The sequence below is a fragment of the Alosa sapidissima genome, chromosome 10 (genome assembly GCF_018492685.1).
Source record: "Alosa sapidissima isolate fAloSap1 chromosome 10, fAloSap1.pri, whole genome shotgun sequence".
NCBI lineage: Eukaryota > Metazoa > Chordata > Actinopteri > Clupeiformes > Clupeidae > Alosa > Alosa sapidissima.
The window spans coordinates 24,043,098-24,070,071 of NC_055966.1; the positions used below are offsets into that span (position 1 = coordinate 24,043,098).

At 41.2% G+C, this 26,974-nt stretch overlaps 2 protein-coding genes and 1 long non-coding RNA gene across 13 annotated transcripts in view; 1 reads left to right on the plus strand and 2 right to left on the minus strand.

Annotated features, from left to right (window-relative positions):
- LOC121721065 overlaps positions 1–11,654 on the plus strand; it is a 24,064-nt gene extending 12,410 nt beyond the window's left edge. The window contains exon 3 of the long non-coding RNA XR_006034735.1: positions 11,640–11,654. This is a non-coding gene — a long non-coding RNA (uncharacterized LOC121721065). The remainder of the gene's footprint in view (positions 1–11,639) is intronic.
- Positions 2,325–23,561, minus strand: pogzb (pogo transposable element derived with ZNF domain b). Of its 6 annotated transcripts, none has more exons than XM_042107629.1 (21): positions 23,133–23,319; positions 22,435–22,509; positions 21,847–21,974; positions 21,357–21,503; positions 20,070–20,257; positions 19,712–19,811; positions 18,872–19,132; positions 18,480–18,644; positions 18,259–18,353; positions 17,771–18,066; positions 16,363–16,517; positions 14,916–15,016; positions 14,452–14,598; positions 13,370–13,504; positions 12,436–12,677; positions 12,067–12,207; positions 11,762–11,818; positions 11,497–11,609; positions 8,752–10,428; positions 6,016–6,043; positions 2,325–4,486 (listed from the first exon to the last, which is right to left on the minus strand). In XM_042107629.1, exons 3-21 carry the CDS (start codon positions 21,968–21,970, stop codon positions 2,845–2,847), a joined length of 5,814 nt encoding a protein of 1,937 aa, XP_041963563.1. In that variant the 5' UTR covers positions 21,971–21,974; positions 22,435–22,509; positions 23,133–23,319; the 3' UTR covers positions 2,325–2,844. The 6 variants fall into 6 exon arrangements, with proteins under 6 accessions (XP_041963563.1, XP_041963562.1, XP_041963564.1 ...); XM_042107628.1 differs by having other exon boundaries at positions 22,421–22,509; XM_042107630.1 differs by lacking the exons at positions 22,435–22,509; positions 23,133–23,319 and adding an exon at positions 23,538–23,561.
- Positions 23,562–24,353: 792 nt separating this feature from the next.
- The window catches only part of LOC121721059 (ensconsin-like), a 38,363-nt gene continuing 35,742 nt past the window's right edge, over positions 24,354–26,974 (minus strand). For 5 of the 6 annotated variants that reach the window (XM_042107638.1, XM_042107642.1, XM_042107643.1 and 2 more), the window contains one exon: positions 26,270–26,943. In XM_042107638.1, the coding sequence (XP_041963572.1) occupies positions 26,627–26,943 (317 nt within the window). In that variant the 3' untranslated portion in view covers positions 26,270–26,626. Of the gene's footprint in view, positions 25,826–26,269; positions 26,944–26,974 lie in introns of those variants that run through there. The other variant, XM_042107639.1, reaches the window with a different exon arrangement.

The window sequence follows — 26,974 nt, forward strand, 5'->3', positions numbered from 1 at the left end:
AATTCATCTGGCTATTGCCAGGTTAGAAATCCTGCCAAGTTTCCCTTTAAATGTTGCATGTCGTTAGCAGCTGTTGCAAGCCGTCGCAAAGCATTCACCATGTCTAGTCGCAGTTGCAAGGTATTGTTTTAGCCTAATGGGCAGCATGTCAATTAAGGCTATGTAAATTTGCATTGTGTGCATATTTCTTCATTGCACAGCAGAGTAGGCCTAGGCTGAATTGGCTCAACACAAAGTTAATGGAGTCACATCTGCAGTATAGGCCTAAATAAGGTAAAACTACCTGCTTGTGATGACGTGCTAATTGTTTATCCCCTTAAGATCCATCCGTATCACCTGCTAGCATTATAAGCACACTGCACTCATCAAACTGTTCAAAACTGTTGCATTCGAGTTGACTGTTAAGTTCTTATCATCTCAGTCCTGATGTAAACGGAAATGATATTCCCACACTCAAAAGGGCCTGTCCCAAAGTGGAAAAGTACCACTTTGAAACTTAAACATGTGGGGAAACTGAACAGTCCAACATGATGAGCAAGCCAATTAGGCCAGTGCAGGGAACGCTACAAAGTCAAAGCAGTTTCCCAGGGCCAGCAGGGAAGATGAAGAGGCCACTGTCATGGACTGATCTATGGAAGATTCCTCAGGCCAGACTCAGCTTCCTAGTCAGAGCCACATACGATACCCTCCCTATAGCCCTCAAAACCTTAACCAGTGGTTTGGCACTGAAGAGAGCTGCTCCCTTTGTAACACCACCAACGCTAGCATCCAGTATATCCTGTTAGGATTTAAAACAGCACTGACTCAAGGGCGCTATAGGTGGCGTCATGATCTAGTGCTGAGGAAGCTGGAAGAGGCAGAGGAGAGGAGCACTGAGAGGAAGAGTGAAGATGAGAGGGGAAGCCTGTAGAGGTAGAGGAAGAGATAGCGGTAGACCTGGAAGAACAAGTGAACAAAGACAAGGACCAAATTGATGTTTCAGATGAGATTTGAGCAACATTAATTATAAAGATTGGGTTGTGTCACGTGTCATGTGTTTTGTGATGATAACAAAATAGAGTTTTGATAAATAATTTTAAAGTTTTGACTTAAGTGTTTCATTTCGCAGATGATCTGAGGGATTCTGCTACTTGGGTGTGGTGTTAAAACCGGCCCTGTTTTCAAAATTGTGCTGAAGCAATTGAAAAAAACTGTAAGCTTAGGTTATTTGAAAGACTAAAGCTTGTTTCCTGATTGACCATCATCCTGACGGATTCTCCAGATATACTAGGAAAAATACTATCAGTACCACTGATGCATTGTTCTGTCCTACAACGTTCAAGACATGCTTTAACTTTCAAAGGAATCCCTAGAAATTGAACATTTATGTTGTTTTATCCAATATTATTTGTGCATATGTATAGTCCCATTTTATACACACCCATTGAACCAACAAAGCAAATGCAAAAATAGTGTAATTATTCCATATTTTGTGTAGTCATTCTATATCAGAACCCCTGACATACATTCCAAATAGTCTACAAGAAACCTCAAAGTGTTACCTTTCATTTGAGACCAGGATTATGCTTCTACACCAAGAGGTTGCCACACAGTAAGCCTTTTTTTTCAGCAGGCACGCCTGCAGGTGTACGGCCGTACGCGCTGTGCGTACCATCAGTCTACTCAACAACAAGAGAGAATTTGTGTATTCACACCAAAGTGGCCTAACTTCCCAATTCTGCACAGTATCCCATTAACTGCATGAAAGTAGGCTATTTACAATTTTCTGTAAAGTTTGTAAACACGTTATCAAAATAAACTTGCAGTTGCAGAACTATATGCATGCATAGTTGTGTTTCCAAGACAAAATAAATGACCAAGAGGGCAGAATGTGGTCATTTCCAGAGATGTACAAAACCGCCTAAAAAAAACTACTAATCATATTTCTACTCTCTGACAATTCATCACACAGTCAATCTAATTGGCACCAAAACTATCTACAAGGCCTCTGCTTTCAAAAGAGGTCAAGCACTTGAATATAAGTCAAAGTATGTGGAAACAGGGCTATTGTTAGTAGGCGGTGTGCAATTTCGAGCAAAAACTCAAAATGGGGGGTAAGTGTAGAGGGTTAATGTTACAGAGGCAAATAACCCAAAATCTCACGATTGAACAGTGCCTGAAAAAAAAAAAAACAGTTTTTGTTGCCAGTAGTCCCCCCCTTCATCTAAGAACAATCCCTACTAAGTAGGACCAACATTCTTTCTATGAACTCTCACAGTCCTTCTATTTGTTGTTGTTAAAACGGATATACAACATTGACTCTGGGAATATACAAGTGCTGGGAATGCTGATAAAACTTTTTAATTTATTATTTTGCAGTTGCAACAGTATTTAAAAAAATGCAGTGTAGAAAACTCTCATACACTGTACAGATCACTGCTTCATGAAAATAAATAAAAGTGGGGGTACAAATGGAATGGCATTGTCATAGACACATAAAAATACTTTTTTGAAAGTCATTTTTTGAAAGTCACTCATAACACATTAAAATAATACAAACTCTCAGAGAAAAAGCAATAAATACAGATACAGATCTGAACTGTTCTAATTTGTAAGATCTTATGATTGGAATTAGTGCTAATGGATCACTAAGCAGAGGATATACTTGCAAGCAATGTCATACAATATGAGATAAGCTCAAAGCAAAACAGAAACAATTACTGTTATTTACATTTTTCATCACCCACAGAGTTTTCACATCTACGCTTTGATACGCTTTGATTTTTCGTAAAAAAAATTTGAGGTAGAATAAAGAACCAAGTCCAGAAAAAGACAAAGGTTGTGGAATGTCGACTGATGGACACATCACTCATCTTTGTTTGCTGATGCACTGTCTGTCTCATGTCCAGGCAGACGTTCTAGCTGACTCTCGTGACCCTCCTCTTCGACCTGCTCTCTGTTGATCTCCGTCGTTGCGGTGTCCCCAGGAACCTCCTCTGCAGACGCCTTTGTCTCGATCTCTGCGGTTTGCAGCATAGCTTCCTTCACCGTAGTGATCAACTCAGCCTGAACATCCGCTGGATTGTTGTCTCCTTCGCCCTGTCGGTCAACCACCTTTGCTAAGCAGAAGGAGCGTTGGATGACCTCTGGCCTGTCAGAGATGCTGGTTAAAGCCTCCACCAGCCAGTCCACCAAGAGCTGCACCACGTCACTGGCTGATACTCCCGCGGCACCACCCTTCTCAGCCAGCTGAGCCCACCGCCCCAGGAGGAACATCTGCAGGACTGGCCGGAAGCACATGTCCAGAGGCTGGTGTCTGGCGCTACATCCTGTTGGAATCATGGCTGGGACGGTGTTGCAGTTGCTCAGGTTGTCCAGGCTAGAGACTGACGTGTGCCTGCGGTGTCCGTCCATGACCAGAAGAGCTTTGCTCTCACTGCGAGAACTGAGGTGCTTTCGCCAAACTCGTTCAATCCAGATGTTCAGCTCCTCTTCTTCGGTGAACCCCTCAACTTTGCCCTCCACCAGAACACAGTTTGGCAACTCACTGAATAGCCTGGAGGGCAACTGGCCGTTGAAAAACACCAGGGCTGGCAGGACTGTGCCATCAGAAAGAATGGTCAAGTGGACGTCAATTAAAGACTTGCCACTGCCTACAAACTGGAAGGTCGGCTTCTTTTCTAAAGTGGCAGAGTCAAGAAGACAGTCCACATCCACAAAGATGGATAGTTCATCCATAGCTCCAATGACAGAGTGGCACAGGCCATTTTGCTTGATCTGCTGGTGGACAAAATCAGTAAAGTGTTGCGAGGTGCCCTCCATGCTACTGGGAAGAGGACGACCCACATTTGCAATGGCCTGGACTCCCAGGCTGTGTTGTAGCATGAATCGTACTGCCCACTCGTGTGACACTCTAAAGGTGCTCTTCTGATTGGCCTTGCTATGGAACTCAGAGGCCTTCTGAAAGAGGTTTTCTCCACTGACCGGCAGATGCTGCTCTTGCTGTGCAAGCACCCACTCAACCAGCTGATCAACAGGCCCCCCAGCCTCGCCGCCATCAATGGCATCTCTCTGGCATTTGTGCTCTAACTGCTCCTTTTTCTCCCTAAGCCAGGCTTCGATGAGCTTTGGCTTGGTGGCATGAATCTCTGATGCTTTGTTGATCCCACTGCAAAGAGTAAGAAGAAGAGTCTTGAGCTGCCTGGCAGACGGGACCTCCTCCTGCTGCTCTCTGGAAGAACACTGAGGCTCAAGTTTGGGGCTCTCATGCGTGGGTGTGATTTGTGTGTGAGCTTCCTGACTGACATCTTGCCCTGAATTCCTGCTACTCTCTTCATACTCCACTGCAGACATCTGCATCGGGTCGTCCATCTGGTCCATGTCGGATTCAGAGTCTTCCAAGGGAGCCATTTCCTCATCTGGATTCCTCTCCAACACGGAATCCTCCCCCAGAGATTCTGAAACAGAGCCTGACACTCTGTTTCTCCGCATGTCTGAACCCTCACGACTGTTGCAGAAAAAAAAAAAGAATGTTATATCATGCATGTTTGAGCAATGTAATACAGTCTTAAAACACAAACACAGTCTTTACAGAAGAGTAATATTAGAATATGTCATGCAGCCTCTCAAAGATCAGTCTCTGGCTACAAGTACAAGTAAATATATGTAGACTTTTCCATCAGTATAAGTATATTAAGTATATTTAAGTATCATGTATAGGCTAGATATACTTAAACCTTTATGTATACTTGTCAGTTTAAGCCAAGTATAAATCAATTTAGCGTATCTCTGATTAGTACACAAAAAGTAAGCTATACATATTCTTATTTCAAAATAAGTACACCAACAGTACACTTCTATTAATTTATTTTTGCGAAAGGTGGACCAAATTAATTTGCTTGCAGATTTGTCTGGGTTCACCCAGCCTAGCATTAACCTGGAGTTTGTATCTGACACTACATTATCTGGGACTTGAATTCGCTACCATGGAAACAAAAATGTTTTTGGTAACATTAACAAGTCTCAATGTAGGTGGGTAAGCTTTAGCTTTTGTATTGACTTAAAGATTGTATCAGCGATTGCAGGCCCAAAAAAGGTCCAAACATAGTGTAGCGAGCTAGCTCTCTGTTTTGAAGTGACGTTACCCCGTCATCGCTGATACAACCTTTAATATTGGGTATAAGATATTACTTGGGACTGTCTTAATAACCTGAGCCCCCCTGTTAGTGACCAGAAGGATCTTCTCACAGTTGACACCCCTGCCATATTTAAATATAATTTCCCAAAGAATTATATTTGTTTTCCGTAACAGAGAATAATGTAGGACTAATGAAATAGACCTGGTTTTACAACTAAAGGAAAAAGTAGCAGTTTTAGTCCTATTGACAGTTTTTTTGTCTGCTCATCTTGCATGCAGTGTTAGGTCCATAGAGAATTTAAGTCTCTCTATCTCTCTTGCTATGGGGTGCATCTAGTTTACCATGGAATACAATACTTGGTGGAAATGTGTTTGTTTCTTTTGTTCCTCTGGCTTATCTATTGTCAGCAATGTGCAAATGGACAAAGGACATACAAAATGTTTTGTACTTGCCCATCCTGTGCTGAAGTAATCAGACAGACAGAGGGTGTGTGTTTAAGAAGTGTATGCGCCTGTGTTTGCCTGCACATGTGAGTGTGTGACTCTGCATTTGTGTGTGTTTGCACAAACTTGTGTGCACTGCTCCACAAAGGCAGGTCTGCAACAACAGACAAAGAATACTCTGGTGACATCCAAATGCATGTCTGTATGTACACTGCACAAAAATACTTCTGCCATGATGCAGCGTTCATATTATGCATCACTATGTTGTCGGTTTACAATGTGTGTGTGTGTGTGTGTGTGTGTGTGTGTGTGTGTGTGTGTGTGTGTGTGTGTGTGTGTGTGTGTGCGTGCCAAAACCTGTTACACTAGCATACCATCCTAATGACACTACTAATTTAATTTAACTATAAATGCCCATTTGTGACAAACATTTGTGGAATGTGTTGTATCCTTACCTTTCAATGAAACCAACTTTTGGGGATACTAGAAGAAAAGAAAAACACAACAAAAAAATCAGCATTTAAATGGCATTATGGTATGCATAAAAACTGAAGAATAGGCTCTTAAACTGGTACTCTGCCAACAGGTATAGTAATATGCAAATCTAATCTGCAGAATTAGTTTGATGTTAACAAAGGTTTAATAATGTTCACATGTAAATCAGACTGCACATGTATCCTGTTGACATAATTCCCTACCTAATACTGCTAAGTCTGCTAAGTGATTTTTTACAAGGTTTCCAAAGCTGCATTTTTATCAGGGAGAAAACAAGACCTATTCAGCGTTTCATTTATGTTCAGCACGCAGGTACTTTGTTTGGAAACTATCTAATTAACTCTGAGGTAAAACTTTGCAAATCTAACAAAGTGTCAAGCACAAGCTCTCCATGGCAGTAAAAATATTTACATGCAAAAACACATCGTTTCCCGCCATACCACTGCATCTATGAACAGTGGCTACATGGGATAGGTCATATTTACTGATTATTTGTTGTTTTTTTTGTCACATACTATCTAACAAAATCCACTGCGCAGTAGAGATGTAACGGTACAACAATTTAACATCACGGTTGTAGTGACCAAAATTATTGCGGTTATCGGTTTTATCGCAGTATGGTTTAAATGTGCTGAAAATGTCTCTAAACTAACTGCGAATGATGGACAAACCTCATAATTGGCCTGTTCTCCATGCACAGCAGCAACAAAAGCTAAAAGTCTTGTTACAAAAGTGGTGTGGCTCCTTTAGGAACAATTCAGTGTGAGTGGTAGATGTACAAAACGCTATTGAAAGTAGTGTTCAGTAGAAATCGGAATGGCATTTTCTTCACCAACGACGACAGCCATGATTCAGGAATGTTAACCAGTAACCGTTACATCTCTATTGTGCTGGACTATGTGGACATGTAAAATCCCATGAAGACCAATTTGTAATCATTAACAGAAACAAGTGGGATAGGTCATTAGGATGTTATCTGTTTGACCAGAATGAAATGGGGCCATGAATAATGAGGATTACTTTTTCAGACTGTTTCAAACTTACAGTACACCAGGCAATTTAAGCCATTTAAAGTCACAGCCAGTGTTTTTTGATGTAAGAATAAATAAATTACAGAAAATAGTTCTAGGCCTACAACAATGACAATACAATATATGAAGGATTACACGCATTTTAAAATTCATACATCTTCTTTGCATGTTTATGCTACTGCTATTTGAAGCATTTTTATACATCTGTTAACAATTTAGAGAGCCCTGTACACATATCCATCAAAGGTAAACAAGGTAGTGTGTTCATCTTGACTTTGACGTTATCATTCATAGACATTCTATTTTTTATAAATTAGTCTTCATTCAAGTCACACTGGTGCACATATCAATTTTCATTAACGTTGCCTGTATTAAAGTTTATAGTGGATGAACATTGAGTTCAATTGAGTATTTGACCTTGTTCTCTGATGTTATAGAAGGTAGGCAACTTTGGTCTGCATGCTATTTTACAAGCCCATTTACAGCTCTATAATTAGGCTGGGAGGGAGAGATTAGCAGATATTTAGTGTCATTCATTTTTATATGACACCTACATGAATAATTAAGTGAGCTGTACACGGACCGCTCACAACAGGCTCTAGAAACTTCTACCTGAATCTCCAACTGGAAGTGGTAATGTGTGAAAGAGGGTGGTGATCAGAGGGATGGTTCGAATCATAGACGGTATATATATAGTCTATGGTTCGAATCATCAGATTGGCCTGTTCAATTAGAATCCATTTCAAAGGCTGAGTATTGCATATGATATGAAGGAGGAAACAATCATGTTTCAGGTTCAAGGTAGCTCTGTGGCCATGCACCGAACTCTCCTTCTTGAACAAAGCCAGGGTAAAAACAGTTTCCTATACTGTCTGCTTTAAGGAAAGTGCAAACAGTGTCCCAGGGACCTTCATTCAGAAACCTAATTTTAGCAAGCTAATTTTTTTAAAAATTACACTACTGGTTAATGATGTAACAATTCTGACACAGCAGGTGTTTATATTCCCATGTAGACTACACTGCAACGTATTTGTATGCTTAAGGCATTTGAAACACTCTCTTGAAGAATTTCACATGACTGTTGAATATTGAAAATGCCTAAAGCTGTACTTCAATTTTCATTTTTTAGAACACATTGCTCCTAATGTACTGATAATATCCAATGGAAAAATCTTCAATGGGTTTAGTTTGAAGCTTATGTAAATATAATAAACATCAAATCTTCAGCTAATTTCTTCTGAGTTCAGAATAACAGCAGCTACCAATGTAACTTGTAATGTAACAATGTAACTTGTGTTTCTGTTGAGCACATCTTCCTAGAGACCCATGACCCGTCTGACTGGAAATGTGATGTCTGAGATGTTTGACCACTAACAGGAAGTGATATGCTTGGCTGTTTCATACAAGTGAGCTTCTACCCACATTTCACCATTCAGGGAACTCGGCTTCGACACATACCACTGCACATATTACAATCTTAAGCATCATTAATTACTGTGATCAACCAGCCAAGACTTCTCATGGGGACAACACAAATAATTAAGTGATTTTGTGTTGAAAATATCACTATTATGTATAATGTATACAACTGTTTTAGATTTTTACAAGATGTCTCAGAAAGCATGGTATCTGTAATAAACAAAACAACACAAGACAACTCAAGACCTTTCAGTTGGCTGGAGAATCCATGGTATTCCCAGAAGCACACGTGACCCTTGCACAGGTTCACCTTGCAAGCACTGCAACCAAAAACGGACTCGTGGCGGGCGTTCTTCAGCGTACAGTTCCTGCACCTTCTGGTCTTTGGAGTGATCTTGCACAAGTAGTGTCTCACACCTTCTTGATCACTGTCGGACTCTCTCTCTTCCTTGATTCGAAAGCCTAATAGCTTTACTCGCTTTCTCCGGCGTCTACGAACTGTACGAACAAACGGTTCAGGTTTTCTATATGCACACTTTGCCAACTGATAGGCCAGACGTTTACGGTACTGGGCTTGGGAGAACCTGCCATCTTGCACCCATATGGGTGGGTTGTGTTTGCGGCTCTCTCGAAGTACAATGAAGGAGTTGATGATGCTCAAATTAACCAAGAGGCAGAATAGGCAGCGCCAGTGTGTGTCAAGGACAATCCCTCCCAAAGGGTTGCAAGTTAGCAGCTGGTTACAGATATCAACGCCCCGCATGTTATCCTGGAGCAACTTAAAAGCCAGCGGTCTCTTGATGGAAACTAGTTCCCCAGCCTTGCTATTGGACTTCCTCCAGACATCATCGGGTCGGCCTGGTTGACAGTTGGTTGACATGCAGAACATTTCCTTAACATCCCTCCATCGGGTCACCAAGACCGGGCCACAGGTGTACTGCCGAAAATCTCCAGGCGTCTCAACACGTTCCTGGTCCCAAAGCGCTTTGGGCAAAACCGGGGACCGAGGAAGCACTGAAGCAGAGCTATAGATTTGGTGGCCCAACAACTCTTGCATGATAGGGATAGATGACAGAGATTTTGACAGGTAGAACTGATGATGTTTACCTTCCATACCTTCCAATAAAGCAGGCACAACACTGTGACAGATTTCACTACCTCTTCTACATCGCATCTGAATGTGCAGTCGATGACAATATCCAGATTTGGAGTCGCAGAGGAGCCATATTCTTGGCTGTGCTTCTCGTTGTTTCTCATTGCCAGCCTCAGTGCCCAGACGTGGCAGTAGGGCACGGTCAATGGTCAGGTTCTTGTTGGGTTTGTACGTTTCCCACATTCTGACCTCCAGGATGTTAAGCATGGGCCGAAAGAGCCGAAGCCGATCCTTACCGCTGCTACTGCTGCCCTTCCATTCAGTGACCCAGCTCCCCATTCGAATGTTTGAGGCTATCTGCTGGAAGCGTTTGCATGTCATGGTCCTCATGAAGACTGCACAGCCATCGTAGTGTTGACAGGACCAGTACATTTGAGTTTCGGGGAGATTACGCAAACCCATGAAAATGCATAGACCAAAAAATCCCTTGAGTTCGTTCTCAGTCATAGGAGTCCAGTGAGAGTCTCCATGCCCAAGGAAGTGCTGGCTTTTGGCAAAGGCATTGGTCTCATAGGTGATGAGCTGCATCAGCGAGTTGGGGAAGAGTAACTGGAAGTAGTCAATAGCGTCACTGTGTTTGCTCAGAGTGTGACAGGGCCCACTGGGGTCAGTGAATTCTGGGATGGGTTTACTGCTCTGGCCATCGCCGATCCAGGCATCCACCGAGGCCCAATCTGGTTCCTTTCCTACATCACTAGTTCCTTCCCCTCGCAGTTCCTCCTCCTCCTCCTCCTCAACCTCGCTGAACTCTATATCCGACTCCAGAAGTTCTGTGGGGAGGGGAGGGATCATAGGAACAAAGTTAGACCTCTGCTCTTTAGAGTTGAGATATATTTAAGCTGTACTCCAGTTAAGTATGATTCATGCTGAAAATTAAAAGACCAGAGCAAACATGTAATGGATAAGCTGCTCCAAGTGGTTCCATTCTCCTTGTTGGCCTATTTCATTTATTTTTGCAGTTTTCACATAAGGCCCTCCGTGCCTTTTTGCTCACTGCAACCACTGCTTGAGGAAAGGCTTAGTGGTCCCCACTGACTGATAAAGGGTAACAGTGAAAACTGTTTTTACTGCTTTTTCTGACCTTCTTTGGCCTGAAATCACATATAGTAGCCAGGGTTGACAAAAAAAAAAGATATAAAAAAAAAAAAAAGCGAGCTGAGAGCAGGAGCTGTGTTAACATGCCAACACCACCTGGACATTTTTCAAAAACTATTCTGGAGCACTAGCTAGTAAGCACATTTTCGTGTATTCAATTTTACAGAGAGTGAACAGAAATGAACACAATTGATGGGGTAGCAAACTTACAATGCAAGTGGTGTCACCCAAATGCATTCAGATGAATCAGGCAAAACCAACAAAGCACCCATTGCAAACAAATCTAAGCTAAGCCCCAAAAGAATCGCAAGACATAGCAAAATGGCACAGGCATAATTGTGCATGCTTAATTAATGTTCTCCCCAAGGGATCAAAGACATCTGTACAGCACCAAAACATTGCAGTATTACAAAGCACACACATCTGCTTTAAAGTTTAAGAAAGATGCATTTTATTTCAGCTTTTTAAATAAAAAGAATTTGATGAATTGTTTGTTTTTCCACAGCAATGATGCAACGCAACACACCAAAAACAGCCGTCATGCTGGGCACAATGAAACTTTCAGCACAGATAAACACCGAGCGACACACATACACCACCATTTTAAATATTCACAATCCGAACACACAACCTATAATGAACACAAAATTGGTCTGTCCAATATAATTATTACGTTATGACCACAGCCAGGCCATTTGCATGTGTAATCAGCCTTGTTTGATTGGAGGTGGAGGGACACACACCTTTTGGAGTGCAGGTACTATAGGAATGGTCAGGGTTCTGCACCAAGTGCCTGGCCATCATGTCACCATTGAAGGTGACAAGATCACAGTCTGAACAGACCATCCTTAACAAGCTGCAAGTGAAAAGAAAATGGTTACTAAAGAGGAACAACTCCTTTATTTAAGATACAGTACAGTGTTAAGATACAGTACAGTGTTAAGTTAAGATCTAGTACAAGTTTTAAGCCATGAGGGAGGGTCAGAATTGGGGAAAACTCAGACTTGCCTTGGAGGTGGCAGCGTATATCCTTTGTGTTTTGGGTTCCTGCGTGCAACATGGTTGCTGAATAAAAAAAATTAAAATAAAAAAAAACAAAAAAAAAAACAGATATGAATAGGTTCTACTAAGAATCAGAATCAGTCTTGAATTTGTCAAGTACTCAGAGAACAAAGAATTTCTCTGTTGCTGCATGTGTCAGCATAAAAAACAGGTCCAGTAATAGGATATTAAAAGATGGTTAAACTCTAATCCAATGCCTAATTTCATCACAACATTGTGTGGATTTAAAAGACACTATGGCTATAGCTTACGTGATCATGTGGTTGGCATAGGCCCGGGAACAGCACGTGCTGTAAGAGCACAGGGAGCAGTGCACGTAGGTGGGAAAGTGATGGGAGAAGTCCGGAACCTCATAATTACACTCAATACACTTCTGCTTGCCATGGAGAGGCCTGATGGATGGAGAGAGATGGGTTCACATGTCAATTAGCTGAAAATTACATTAAATAACAAAAATTATTGGTGCCATTGGTGTCAATTTTCATTTCAGCATAATGAGGTTTGTGTGATTTGATAATGTGCAATCAGGGCCTTAGCGAAAATGTAGAATGAAATGGAAATCTCCTACAAATAGCACCAAGCTCTAAACTGTGCACATTTTGAGAGCCACACTACATCACCTCTGTTCTTGGAATTTGGTAAGTAACTCGATCATCTTGCTGATTGGCTTCTTGGATGCACTGGCTCTGGGCTGCTGAATGATCTGTATGGTCTGCATGGGCTGGGGGGGTACGCTGGGCTGGGGAAGGCGGACTGGTGCTGGCGCTGGCTCTGGTTTGGGCTGAGTCGGTGGTGGTGCTCCTGGAAGTGGCCCAGAGCTAGTGCTACGCAATTTATTTATTGCATATGCTCTGATTGTCACCTGATGGAGAGAGATAGAATTGAGCGGTCAACTCGCTAGCTATCAGAACCTGCAGGATAAGTTTAGAACAATACAAAAACATGTCAGTCATTGCTAGGGTTACAACGGTATGAAAAAAAAAAAAAAGATTTTCACTGTATGATAACTGTCTCTGAAAATATCACTGTTAAAGCATCACAGTATATTGAATTTACCTATAGTGTGTTTGTCTAAGTCAGAGGTTACCACATTTAAAACACAGGCTGTGTTTTAAACCACATATTTGCACACTTCAAGTACTTAGTTTAAGTATACAGTGCAGATAACGCAAAAACTCTACAGATAACGCACTGAAAGTACCCGGATGACGGCATAATAACGGTCAAAAAGTTCACTGTGGAACAATGTGTGTCCCTGAAGTTCACCGTAAGTCACTCTGGACAAAAGTGTCTGCTTAAAGGAGAAATCCGGCGAGTTTTCACATAGATCTCCCTTTCTCGAGGTCACGAGTACTGTCGGTACGGAAAACCCCCCCCCCCCGAAAACAATCGGTTTTACCTCTATCTTAGTTGCTAGTTCCAACAGCTAAAGCAGCCAGGCAGCTTTTTCACAACTACAGCGCTACACTCTAGAACATGTAGCGCTGTAGTTGTGAAAAATCGTCAGATTTCTCCTTTAACACCAAGTAATGGAAAAAAAGTAATGTCACTCACTTTAGTACCAGCCGAGACTCCTTCCAACTGCTGGGGCTTGCGGAAAGTCTTGTGATGGCACAACTTATGGTCAAGCTTCTCTTTAGTGAAGAGGAACTGTAGCCGACATTTGTTGCAGTGGTACACTGTAGATTTCTGCTCAAAAAATAACACTTGTCAAGGTACATAATGAATTTAAAAGGCATTTTGTTAAAGTTTTAATGAAAATACAAGGATTTTTTAACTACAAAATAACATTTTTTAACACAAGCCCACCACATGGACAGACAAGCACTTCTGTCTTGAGAATTGGAATCAAAATTCATGCCTTATGATTTACAGCATATACTGTAGTCATAAATAGTTTATGTGCTGATGTTTGTTATTTATTTTTGTTATTATGTGTCCTAATGTTGACAGTAAGAATTATGGTCGGATAGAATAATTCAACTAAGTTGGCTGTTTCTCTGTTTCTCCTGATGGTAATTTCGTTACCACAGATGAATGAAGACCCAGTCAGACAATAATAGGGAAATAAGGAACAGAGTTTTATACAATGGTGCGCATCAAAGGAGAGACAGCATGACTTTGCACCAGCTGCTCTAACTAGACAGGGAAATAGTTAGGGTTTAAGTATCCTTCCAGGCTGATAGAAGATGCCGTTGGTCAGCCCATCTTTATGTGGGCCACACTGAATCAGACCCTGTTTAGCGGTCAACCTGTCAATCCGGAGCAGATAGCTACTGACGCACACTGCAAAACCATAATACTCCCCCTTTCTCTACTCAGGGACAATACAGGAACAGAATGAATTGATATTATGCTTGCTCAAGCACACATCATTGCAAAATTATGTGTGGTCCATGTAATGATGACCAGCACCATCTTTCATCAACCTGGAAGGACACTCAAACCCTGACTATTGGGTTGCTTAGTTAGAAGAGCTGGTGGACCTTTATGTGAAGCCATGCTGTCTCTTCCTTGATGCACATAATTGTAAATAAAACTCATAATTGCCTGACTGGGACTTCATTTATCAGTGATATCCAAATTACTATCAATGTACTATTGACACCTAGTTTAGAAACTGAGTCTACATTCACCTGATGTCGGGAAAAGTGCTGCTGGTAAGAATTGGAATTCTTGAAGGTTTTCAGGCAGTAAAGGCACAACAGGTAACGTGTGTCTTCATGCCAGGTGCGAAAGTGGTTGTACACATCGGAGTAGAATGACGACCTGTATTGACACACCTGAAATGTACAAGAACCATAGAGACCATTTTTTTCCATTGTACTGGTATTTTACTTGTGTAGTGACAGTAAAGTTGAATCTAATCTAATATGCGGCCAATTTTCACAGTATAGCCTACCATAATTACATTATGTTACATTAAGATAGTGTAATCCTATATTTCCTTCAATTCTCTCAAAAAACAAAACAAAGCTAAGTCGAAGAATAGGGCTTTTTATTCATAGAGACAACTCGAATGCAATGTATATACAGGGCCCCATCTTCAGACAATGCATTTGGATTGCTAAAATAGAGCCCATAATCTTGAGGTGTGTACCTGGCAGACATAGGGCATCTCCCCTGGCTTGTGTGTGTTCTTCATATGCTGAAGAAAGACTGGCTCCGTTTCAAAGGCCCACTCACAGATTTTACACTTGGCTGAGGAGAAAGGATTAAAACTGGGTTTGGTAAACAGAAAATAAATACTTGTTCAATAATTTGTTACAACAAGTAATTTAAAATATAAAAAAGATCTTCTTTATACACAAAAGCAAACACACATGCACACACTCATTTACATGCACATGAGTTGCAGGAGTAGGAGATGGAGACAAATTGACAAGCGTGACTTATTTTTGCAAAGAGAATGTGCAGGACTGAGCAGAGGTCATATTTTGTACTGCTATGTGGTACATCTAGTTTATTGCTGGCGTTACTCATGTTACTCTGTGGGTATTAGCAACAGAGGATCTGACACTTCAAATGCTGGCATATCGTGTTGTAAATCTTTGTCAATAGTGGAACGTCACATTTAAAATTAAACTGTGTTAAACAGACGTGAACGGCAGGCTGAACACATCTGCAACAGAAGGAGGTTGCTACGTTAACTCCAGCTGCAAAGTCAGCCATCTTCACCAGCTAACACAATAATCCAGTTACTGTACAACAACAGTATGACAATTACGGGAAGATAGGCTATGTCAATCACTGGAGGTATTTTAATATTATATTTTGTTTAGCTAATGCTTAGGCCTTCCAGTGGTTTTGATCAGCCTAATAATCTCTGAAATGTCAATTGTAAACACTAAGGTGAAATGTGTTGAAACTGGCATGCCACCAGAACAGACGTTGATCAGCTTTGAGGTAAAATAAAGTCTCCATTCTTGTAAATTCACATTATGTAACAGCCATAACGTCACATCCATAACGCACCATTAAAGGTTTTAAAAGTAAGAAAGGGGCACAATTTGTTCATCATACTTTACATTGATATAAATCAGCTTTGCACAGACACTTTGGACATTGTTGCAGCACTGTATGTGTAGCATAAACTTTTCCTATAAAACGTTATGGATGTGACATGGCCATGGAATTTGCTGATTTAAAAACAAGAACATTACAAATGTAAGGAGCTGTGCTCTTAAAGGCAAGCTGAGCATACACATTGCTCTACCACTCCCTTGTCAATCTGGAATTTGTCAAATGATACAATTTGTTGGAACCTTGAGTCCATTTATCTCCTTTTTAAACATGTATAATATTGCCATGTGAAAAATGTTGTTTCTGTATGGTTGCACACCATATTTATGATGTAAAAAGAGTGTAGGATGACCTTTGCATGGAATTGCACTGTACTACTTAGCAGCATATCATTAACCCGTGATTATTTCAACAAAATGTGAAGAGAAACTCATGGCTTATTGTTGGCCAGGGGCCAACTGACTTCCATCTGTTCCATATCAAATACATGAGCGTAGTTTAAATCGCTGGGTGAAGGGTCTTACTGCTGGACTCGTACGAGCTGTGTACACTCTCCAAGTGACACTGAAGGCGGAAGGGCGTGGGGAACTGTCTGTAACAATGCTGGCAGGATGTGTGGGTGTCCATCTCTCCATTCTGCTGCTCAAGCTCCACGTGGTGCTTCATGTGGTTCATGAGCCTGCAAGAAGACGAATGTAGTCAGGATTTCAGCAGGTTGGTTCCAAGCTCATTTGACCTGTTGAGGAGTGAATTCTTTTCCTGGCTCCTTCTACAATTCTATGCGAACGATCTATAGTTTCAGTGTTCTTTATACAGTAAATGGAAAAAATAAGTAAGTCACATCATAGTGCGGAAGTCTCGGTTTGTGAATGTTCTAATCACATATTTGTGACCGTACTCCTCAATAGGGGGTTTCTTGGGGGAGCTGTGACACAGGCAGATGCAGTGTTCGTACCACACAAAGACCCGGGTTTGAATACGACCTTTGGCCTTTTTCCCATCCCACCCCATCTCTCTCTCCCTCTCACTGCCTGTCACTCTTCACTGTTCTATCTGGATAAAGTATACTTAAATATAAATATGCTTGAAATGCTCTTCCTAATGGTTTGGGAAAGTACATCAAAAGTTGCACTACTTAATTGTCCAAAAATAGCGGTCATATTTGGTATCTGTTTATTGGTTACATATAAATATGACCTCAGTGGAGCTGAACTGATATGGAAAGAGAAATTTTATTTCTACACAATACAGTATCAGGCCATAAGACAGATTTAGAAGAACTGAAAGCATTCCTGAAGTGAATTATAACAAACTCTTCAACAAAGACATCATTCAACTTCAGAACAGAAAAAGTCCAGTTTACTGATATACCGAATTCATAAAAACATAGCTTAGTTTCTGTAACAAAGCTCTCCTTAGACTAATAACCTAAACACCAGAGATCTACATGGCTGTTTGCCAATTGACATGACCAGTGCCAAACTAGGGCCCAGAGCCTGGAAGCTGTGTTGTTTGTGTAATACGGCCTTGTTTCTACTGGCAAGAGGGGGAGGATTGAGTCAGTGAATAAGTTACTGGACATGTAGACTGATTTTAACCACTCACCATGACTTGCACAATACCCCTGAGGCCTAACATAGCTGAAGTTGATGGAGTAGTTTAAATCTACAACTAAGTGCACTCCAAGGAGACTTCCAAAGCACTAGCTGAGGTGGCGACTGACTGATCCAAGGAGTCACCTCGTGTTGCCAGTGTGTAGTGCAAACAAGCCACTGCAGGGCCGCTGGTGCCACCAGTACACACCTCATCAATTTGGGCCGCATATGATCTTCGTCCAGCCCGACATTATCAGACAAGTTTGGTGTGAATTTAGCCTCACATTTGCACTTGAGAAAAGGTGACCGATTAAAGAAACTTCACGATTCACGCTACCTTATGTTGCTTCTCAATTTCTTGCCACAAGTGAGGCACTTGAAAACCAGGGGGTTCGTCAGGTTGTCCTGGGCTGCGTTGGTGCGGTTCCCCTCATATGTCCCGTAGTAGAAGTCATCCACAAGCATCACAAGCTTTTCCGCCTCCTTTTGGACAGGCACCGGAGCTATGGGAGGGGACACTTTGCTGGTCGTGGGGGCCTGGGTCACAGCGGACACTTTGCTGGTCGTGGGGGCCTGGGTCAGAGGGGACACTTTACTGGTGGTGGGAGCCTGGGTCAGATCTGGACAACAGAACTGAGAGAACAAGAAATTAACAGATTCTTCGGAATGATTCCCACAGCCTTTGTACACAGTTGTGTCTTAATTGACACCTTTTGCTGCAGTTTGTTACAGTATACAGTATTACTTTATTTATTACTTTATTATTATCATTGTTGGACTTATCTTATTGCACCATTTAATGCATTATTGCAGATATGCACTTACACACATATGTCCACGTAGTGCTTCTATCATCTTGAACTGGGCTCCACAGCGTGGGCATATCTTAAGACCTGATGGTGAAGTTGCGGTAGAACTCGCTGCAAAGAAAAGGGAGGGAGGGGGGGGGGGGTGCAAAGTTGAGCCATTCTGTTTTAGCATGAAGGCCTTTTTCCTTTTTTTTTCTAGTTTGATCTTGATGGAACCAGAGAGGGTGACATATAAACCTTGGATATTGAGCTGCGCGGTGGCGGTGGAGCTGGCGGGAAGACCGTTGGCCTTCTGGCTCGGCAGCAGAATGAGCGTCTGAGGCTGGTTGACCAGGCTCACCAGTTTTGGTCGGTCAGTGCTGCCCTCTCCTGGCTTCACCGTGAGCAGGCCGCTTGTGTTTGCTGTGGTGTACAGGAGGGACAGACATCAGCTTTGCAAAGTCCAAAGTGTCATTGAAGAAGGCAATTATGCCAAAGGCAAACTGATTACTTTGGTTTCCTTATGATCTGCCAGCACCGCATCATACGTCCTCGAAACACCTCTTCATTCATTCATGCAATCATTAATTCGTTCATACAATCATTAATTCACTCATTCATTCATCCAGTGTAATATTCACTGAGCTCACCCATGTTTGCTGGTAGTGTTGTAGTCTTTACGGAGGGTAGGGAACTGGACGTGGTCACCATAGTGGGCTTAGGGTGGCTTATTGGGGTGGTGTTGCGGATGGTGATGGTGGCAGGGATCTGGACTCTGGTGAAGGTGGTGGTGTGGGTTGGTGCAGCCGGGTGATTCACCGTTCCAACCTGCGTGACCGTCTGCAACGGAGTTGGCTGATTTATAATTTGGGTCCCTCCAACTGCCTGTTTGAAAATTGAAGTTCCGGGTGCTGGGAAGGTGTGAAAGAAAATATCTTAGTTAGGGCTGTCAATCAATAAAAAAAAAAAAAATCGAATTAATTACATACTCTGTGATTAATTAATCGAAATGAATCGCATATATAATTTTTGCTGTGAAAGTATTTAAAATATTTAAATTCAAATGAATCATTGAATAATCAGCATTAGTGACATTAAAGTTCAAAAACTCTTTTATTATTATTTTCACTGTTCAAATAATTGCCATAATAATCTATGATATGACCTAATATGCTGAGGAAATAAATTCAAATGTGCTTCGGGAAGAAGTTTTTTTCACATACAAGGCATTTCAGGCCACAGATATAACCTAGGGGACACAATGAAAATTAATTAACACTCCCCTCAATGTCAACGACTAAATGACTGAATAACCTGTAAATTGTGTCTCACTGACCAGACGTAGTACACACACACACACACACCAGGAGCAGTGAGTACACCAGGAGCACACACACACTAGGGGCAGTGAGCACAAACAACACACACACACACACACACACACACACACACACGGAGAAGAGGAACATATGGAAATGTGTTTTTATTACCTGACACCAGCGTAATGGGTTTAATAGTTTGACCCTGTTGGACATTCAGGACGATCCCTAGGGGATTCTGTCCAGCCGTTAAATTTTGGACGGGAAGACCCTGCAAAGACAAAAGCCAAACACAGCTGAGTTAGTCACTCTATTGCCACTGGAATCAAAATACATAGTTGTACCATAAAGATAACAAAAAGTCAAGTCTTTACATTTGTATTTATTCATTTAGCAGACGCTTTTTCCAAAGCGACTTACATTATGTCAATTATATTACAAGGGAATCGTTACATTGTCATATTCCCCTTCTGTATATGTTTCTTCAAAACACAGCACTTGGATCAATGCAAGTTTAATGTACATGTACCTGTGTGGTAAAGAATATAGGCTGGCTGGTGGAAGTGCCGTGGCCGTGGCCAGGAAGCAGCATCTGGGAGAGGGCCACAGTGCTGAGGCCTCCCGCCCCCTGAGTAAAGATCAGCTGCTGTCCTGGGCCCGGCTTGAGACCAGCGGGCAGCGTGACTGGGATTGAACCCATGGAAGTGAGGAGAGATTCTGTACGAGCACAGATTACACATCATATCTTAGATGGAGCCCGTACAAAAACATACATACAGTATACACTCACTTCACTTCATGGACACTTTATTTTGAAGTAAATTCAGGTCAGACATGCATGTTATATGTGTACGTCCTAGTACTAATGTGACCCATGAAGTATTTGAAAATATTTACAATACAGGAAAATAAATGGCATTATAACAGAGTTATACCCAACGTTAAAGGAAGGGAATTATGCAGTCTATGCATTGAGACATTTGATGAAATGTCAAAATAATTTCAAATAGTACGACAGAATGTGTTGTCTGTGTATATTGTTAATTAACTAAATGACCTTATCTTTACCAACTTTGTTTTACCAATAGGGTGGATGACCCTTTGTATCCAAAATCAGTCTGAATTTACAACTGATTTGAAAAGGTCCTTAATATCTTTGTCACGAGTGCTGCTGTCCAAAGTACAGTGGCAAGAAAAAGTATGTGAACCCATGCTAAAGTTGACTAAAAAGAGGAATGAAAAAATGTATCTTTTGGAAATTGCTCTTAATACCTTTCCAACCTTTAAGGACGCCAATTTTCTTTGTGAATGAATAATGTATTGTAAATAAATAAATGTTCTTCTTTAAAATACAGGAGGCATAAGTATATGAACCCCTATGTTAAATTCCCATAGAGGCAGGCAGATTTTTATTTTTAAAGGCCAGTTAGTTCATGGATCCAGGATATTATGCATCCTGATAAAGTTCCCTTGGCCTTTGGAATTAAAATAGCCCCATATCATTCCATACCCTTCACCATACCTAGAGATTAGCATGGTTTTATTTCAGTTAGCCTATTAGGATACATTAACTATACAGCGATACATTATTCATTCACAAAGAAAATTGGTTACCTTTAAGGTTGGATTTTCTTATTTTTTTCATTAAGGCATTAAGATCAATTTCCAAAAGATATGTTTTTATTCCTCTTTCTAGTCAACTTTAGCATAGGTTCACATACTATTTCTTTCCAATGTAGAACATGACACACTGTGGTATGGTAAGGATATGTCTCGGTAGACCTGAAGAGTGCCACAGGTATTCACAGGTACTCACGCAGTGGCAACGCAGTGTCTTTGCTGCTGCCGCTGCTGCCGCTGCTGCCAGACAGGGTCTGGCCTGACAGGACCACATGAGTGGATGCCACTGGGGCAGGTGCTGGGACAGGGGTCACCACTGGCTGCACTGCAGGCATTCCAGTGACTGTTAAAGACAGTTGACAAGATACAGTTTCCTTCACTGTTGCTGTAAACATTCTTTAGAGGCAATTATAGAATGCATCCCATTTACAAATCCAATGATAAACCAGTTCACGGCGATTCCCCCAATCACGGCGGAACTTGGAATTTGAGAGTATGACTATAACATTAGTGGTACTAAAATGATGAGAATGACTGAATTATGCTACCTATGATCATGACACACTAAATTAACCTTACTGGTGTTAAAAGAAAGGAAAAGTTAAAGAACCAAAGTCAAAATCCTGAATTAGCTCATCTGGGTTTAAATCACTGATCTCCAGTTCTATAATATGCAGACACACTACCTTGCTTTACAGTGTTGATGCTCTCAAAAGGCTCAATCCTTTCAGCCTCTATGTTCTCATGTATCTGTTGCCATGGCTCCAATTCCTCCTCTTCACACTCCATGAACAAGTCGGAATCAGACATTTTGCTGCAAAACACAATAGTTCATCAGTGTGACTGCAGCCGAAGAAGTACATTTCATAGAAGTTTGAAATGATCCTGATCTCTTAGGAGTTTGAATCACACTTCACTTGAGATTTTTTTGATGGATGAAAGTGTCCATTTTCTTAGCATTCTATTTAATTATGTATGTTAAATCCAGCTTCTCATTCAACATTCATGTTGTTTGTAAAATAAGCACAACATAGCTCTACATGTTGCTGATTCTGATCTGAATTAAAGAGTACAAATGCATTAACTAGGGGTACTACCTGATTACAAAGTCTGGAGTATGCATAATCTACACATAGTGCTATAATAGTACTCTCATTTGAGTGGTCTTCGGAAAAAAGAATGTGACAACGTGCACGGGGTGTGATGGATGTGACAACGTGCACGGGAATATTAACACCAGAATGATGGAGCCAGCCAAACCTGCACAACAGTACCTGCGGTCAACAGTCAGTGTCAGCAGAATTGTTTTTATGTGACGTAAAGTCACGTGTTACAGTCAGGTGTGGTTCCTAAAGCACAAAGAACTTGACTGTTGTGAAATGCCATCAATGTTTTTTTTTGATAATTCACCTTTTACCAATAATTCTGCACACGATTTGGTAAGGAATGCAGATGCCATTAATAGAAAAAGTTCAATTTCCGTTCATCAACATATCATGACAATAAATATAATAGTATATCTTGGCATGTCTTATCAACAGCAGTGTTTTATGCACAGCGTGGGAGGGCATGCAGTTAGGCCACTTCACAAAATGTATATTGGCTCTAGCTCCGCGACTTCGTCAAAAGAACAGAAGGGGCGGGGAGGAAAGTAGTTCCCATACCGACATTTGAGCTGGATTAAATAAGGGAACATAACTGTAACCAGCATTACGCTGCCATGTGGTTGGAGACGACTATATGCATCATAAAATCAAATGTGCCCGGTAAAATGATGTTTGGTTATATCTAAATAAGCGCGGGTATTTCCTGGATTGGAACATCTTAACAATTGATACATCACAGACTGCGCACAGCTACGCGCGGCTCCTTCCGCAAATCGCTATTGTGTTACAATAAGAATTACGACAATTGGCTGAGCTCACACGTTTGTATCTAACAACCAACTCTCTGGATAACAAATAGAACTCACCCTTTCTTTGAGCTGGGGGATTTCTATATTTCTCTGAACGAACGCATGAAATTTCTTCGCGGGCTGCTCACTCACGGACAAAAATACCTGCGCTGAGGGGGCAGACGTTCGCTATTCACTCGCTCTAGCACTGGTGGATTCGCCGTTTTACGCAATTTCCCCTTTTGAGTTCTGATTCCCGATTGGTTGTAATCATGGTTAAAAGGAGGCGGAGTTAGTAGCTAAAATGGCCTACTTTCCAAAAACGAACCTCCTCCTCGACGACATGTCGTTGAAAAACGCACTACTTTTATTAATAAGTTAAACTATGTAAATTATAATGCCGTTTAAAGCAAACAAAAAGCGCTGTTAAAACACTTAACATAGGGTCTCACAAAAACTATTTCTTTACATTGGCCAACTCACCATGTTTAATGAGGGCCATGGGAAGTGTTACTACGCACCTGACCGCAGCGCAGCCTCGCGCCTCATTTAATACAGAACGCACTTGTAATGGGAGTTCTGTTGAGCTGATGTTATTGATGTTATTGAAGCTGGCCTTTAATTTAGAGCTTCATGAATCATATCAGCCTGTGTTGTATTCTCTACACAGGAAGATTTTCAGCTTTCTTACATTTTCAGAGTCTAGGTCCACTATAGGCCTTATTACTGACCATGATGTGGGCTACAAATACACAGCTATGAGAGCTATGTTTGTAACAGTGCAACTAACTATCTGTTACTATAACCCTAAGTGCAGTATGAAAACACTATAGCAATGTGTGAGATGATTAAGTTTGAATTCATTTATCCACCTAGATATGTACATGGCATGTCCAGGTGGCACACAAACATCCCAGATGGTACACAAACACAAAACTGTTATACTACAGTTTGCATTGCAATTCTAATGTAAAGTGGTTAGTGTTTCGAACTTGTAACCGGAGGGTTGCCGGTTCCAACCCCGACCAGTAGGCACGGCTGAAGTGCCCTTGAGCAAGGCACCTAACCCCTCACTGCTCCCCGAGCGTCGCTGTTGTTGCAGGCAGCTCACTGCGCCGGGATTAGTGTGTGCTCCACCTCACTGTGTGCTGAGTGTGTTTCACTAATTCACGGATTGGGATAAATGCAGAGACCAAATTTCCCTCACGGGATCAAAAGAGTATATATACACTTATATACTTATACTTAATGAAGTGATGTAAACAAAGCATAGCATAGGCATATGTGCACATTAATCTCTCATTTTCAAACATTTTATTACTCTCTTATAACATTTTATAAATAACATTGTATTCAAATATTAGCCTAGACTTCATTAGACAGTTATATGTATAATTACTTTCTGTAATTAACCAATTTTTCCTCAAATGTTTAATTATTTTCTGCCATGGTTTTCAGGTAGGCTCTATTGTCATTCTGTAGTACGGGACGTCAGAATTGGCAAGGTTACAGAGGGGCAGGACAGGCTATGCACAGATCCCAAGTTCCTGTTGATCATTAGGTCTGAGGTAAAACATTGTAAACAACAAAACAAACAATGCCTCTTTTCAAATGTAGTGAGTGAGACAACAAGCTAAAACTTAATTTTCATGAAAAAGAAAACGACACAGAACTGGATAAATGGCCTAACATGTTAGGCTGTCAAATGAGTGTGCAGGGACCGTCTACAAAGTGTAACCCTGAGAGGAGATAGACTAAAATAGCTAGGTGGTAGTGGCTGATCACCAAATCACTACACATCAATGGTCTCCTATTTATTATACTACAGCAGGAAAAAGGCCTTATAATATTGGCTTTTCATTGGGGAAAATCACTTCACAATAATAATAATAATAAAAAAATCACTTCACACAATGGTCTGTTATTCTTTAGGCTACATAGCACATAACTTGGAGGAAAAAAGGCTTTTGTATAATTTGGAAGGTGGAAAAGCTTATTCTCCCAAACTAAATGTAGTTAAGCCTATGCAGACCATTTAACTGTGAGGTGATTTTAAAGTTATGGAATACTTTTGTGGTAGGTTTTCTCTTTTGGCATGCCACTTTGTAGACAGTCCCTGTACACTATTTGACATTTTTACATAAGAAGTCCTAAGTCCTACATCTGACAACTTGTGTCAGACACCTGGTAGACATCTTTTCTGTTTTGTAACAATGCCCTGCTACTATAAAATGGAATAAAGGCAGCATGGTTTTAAAACAGTGTTGTCTTCAGCAATGTGGGACTTCACATCAACTCAAAACACGATGCATCCTACATTAAGAAAATAAATGTCACTTTTATTGAACATCTGTCTCCTCCTCATATCTTCAGAGAGATGTCTTTATATTTTTTTAATCATTATCTGAATTTCAGAAGTGAGTGTCTACAGTCTGATTTTCAACAGTGATCTATTTCTCCGTCTTCAGATGGCGCTGTTGTGACTGATATCCATTGTCTTGGCCTGCTTCTTTCCCACAATGCTTCACATGCATCAGGGTTTTGTAGCAGAGTTTTGCCCATTCTGTGTACGCTTGCAGTTGTTCATCAACTTTTTCATCTCTAAACGTGTCCCTCCCTTCAGTACTTGTGGCCAGGAAAGTCAGTCTGGTCAGAGAATGAAAACTATGGAGCCAGGTGGTGTCAGTTCGAGGATGTAACAGGAAGTACCAGGAGGAAACCAGAAGGCAGAGTTGTGACTGGTACTGAAGCCATGGGGGTGAGGACAGATACTGTGGGAGAACAGATTACACATCACATTACGTATGAAGCCCATATCACATCAATAATCACTTATATTCACTTAGTAGACACTTTATTACCGGTATGTACAATCCCGTTTTAAAAGAAACTGGGACGCTGTGTAACACTTAAATAAAACAGAATGATATGATTTGCAAATCCGCTACACCTTATATCTAATTGAAAATAGTACAAAGACAACATATAAATTGTTAAATAGTTCTATTTTAATGTTGTTGCATTATTTGCCCACACAGGTTTTCAGAGTGATGAATACCTCGGCTTCTCTGGGAGGCTCTTTTTATACCCAAATCATGATTAACCTCATTAGTTACAAAATGTTCCTCCTTGTGTTCTTTAGCATCTTTTAGCAACAACTTTTCCAGCCTTTTTTTGTCCCGGTCCTAACTTTTTTGGGAAGTGTTGCAGCATCAAACTCAAAATGAGCTTATATTTTCCATGAAATAGTCAAATTTGTCAGTTTCAACATTTAATATGTTGTCTTTGTCCTTTGTAACTAAATATGGGTTTACAAGATTTGCAGATTATTATATATTTTATTTTTTTACATTTTACACAGCGTCCCAACTTTTTGGAAACGGATAGGTAGGTTGGTTGGTAGTTAGTTAGGTAGGTGAAAGTGTGTAGGTAGGTACTTTATTAATCCCAATGGAAATTTAGGAAACTAAAGGTCATATAGGTTATGTGCCTCATTCTGCCAGTTAGAGCTAAAGCTATAGAGGCTATAGGTGTACACCTTGACATTTGGAAAAGGGACATTCATATCTTTGTCAGGACTGCTGTTGTCCAAAGTAAACATGACACACTGTGCACACTAGTAAAGTAAGGGTATGTCTCAGCAGACCTGAAAAGTGCCACAGGTACTCACGTGTGTTGGTGAGCAGGGGCACCGTCGTGTCTTTGCTGCTGCCTGTGTTGCCAGATAAAGCCTGGCCTGATAGCACCACGTGAGTGGATGACACTGGAGCAGGAGCAGGGGCTGGGGCAGAGGCAGGGACAGGGGCAGGGGCAGGGGCGGAGGCAGGAGCAGGGGCTGGGGCAGGGGCAGGAGCAAGGACACGAGTCACCACTGCAGGCTTTCTAGTAACTGTAAAAGATGGCAGACAAGAGACAGTTTC

What these genes read in the sequence shown, in the direction of transcription:
- pogzb (XM_042107630.1), bottom strand. Translation starts at nt 21,970, where the DNA reads ATGTCTGATTCCGACTTGTTCATGGAGTGTGAAGAGGAGGAATTGGAG. An exon ending in CGCGCAGCTCAATATCCAAG is followed by an intron (nt 18,354 to 18,479) that starts GTTTATATGTCA and finishes TTTTCTTTGCAG; the next exon opens with CGAGTTCTACCGCAACTTCA. An exon ending in TATACGCTGCCACCTCCAAG is followed by an intron (nt 11,610 to 11,761) that starts GCAAGTCTGAGT and finishes TTTCACTTGCAG; the next exon opens with CTTGTTAAGGATGGTCTGTT.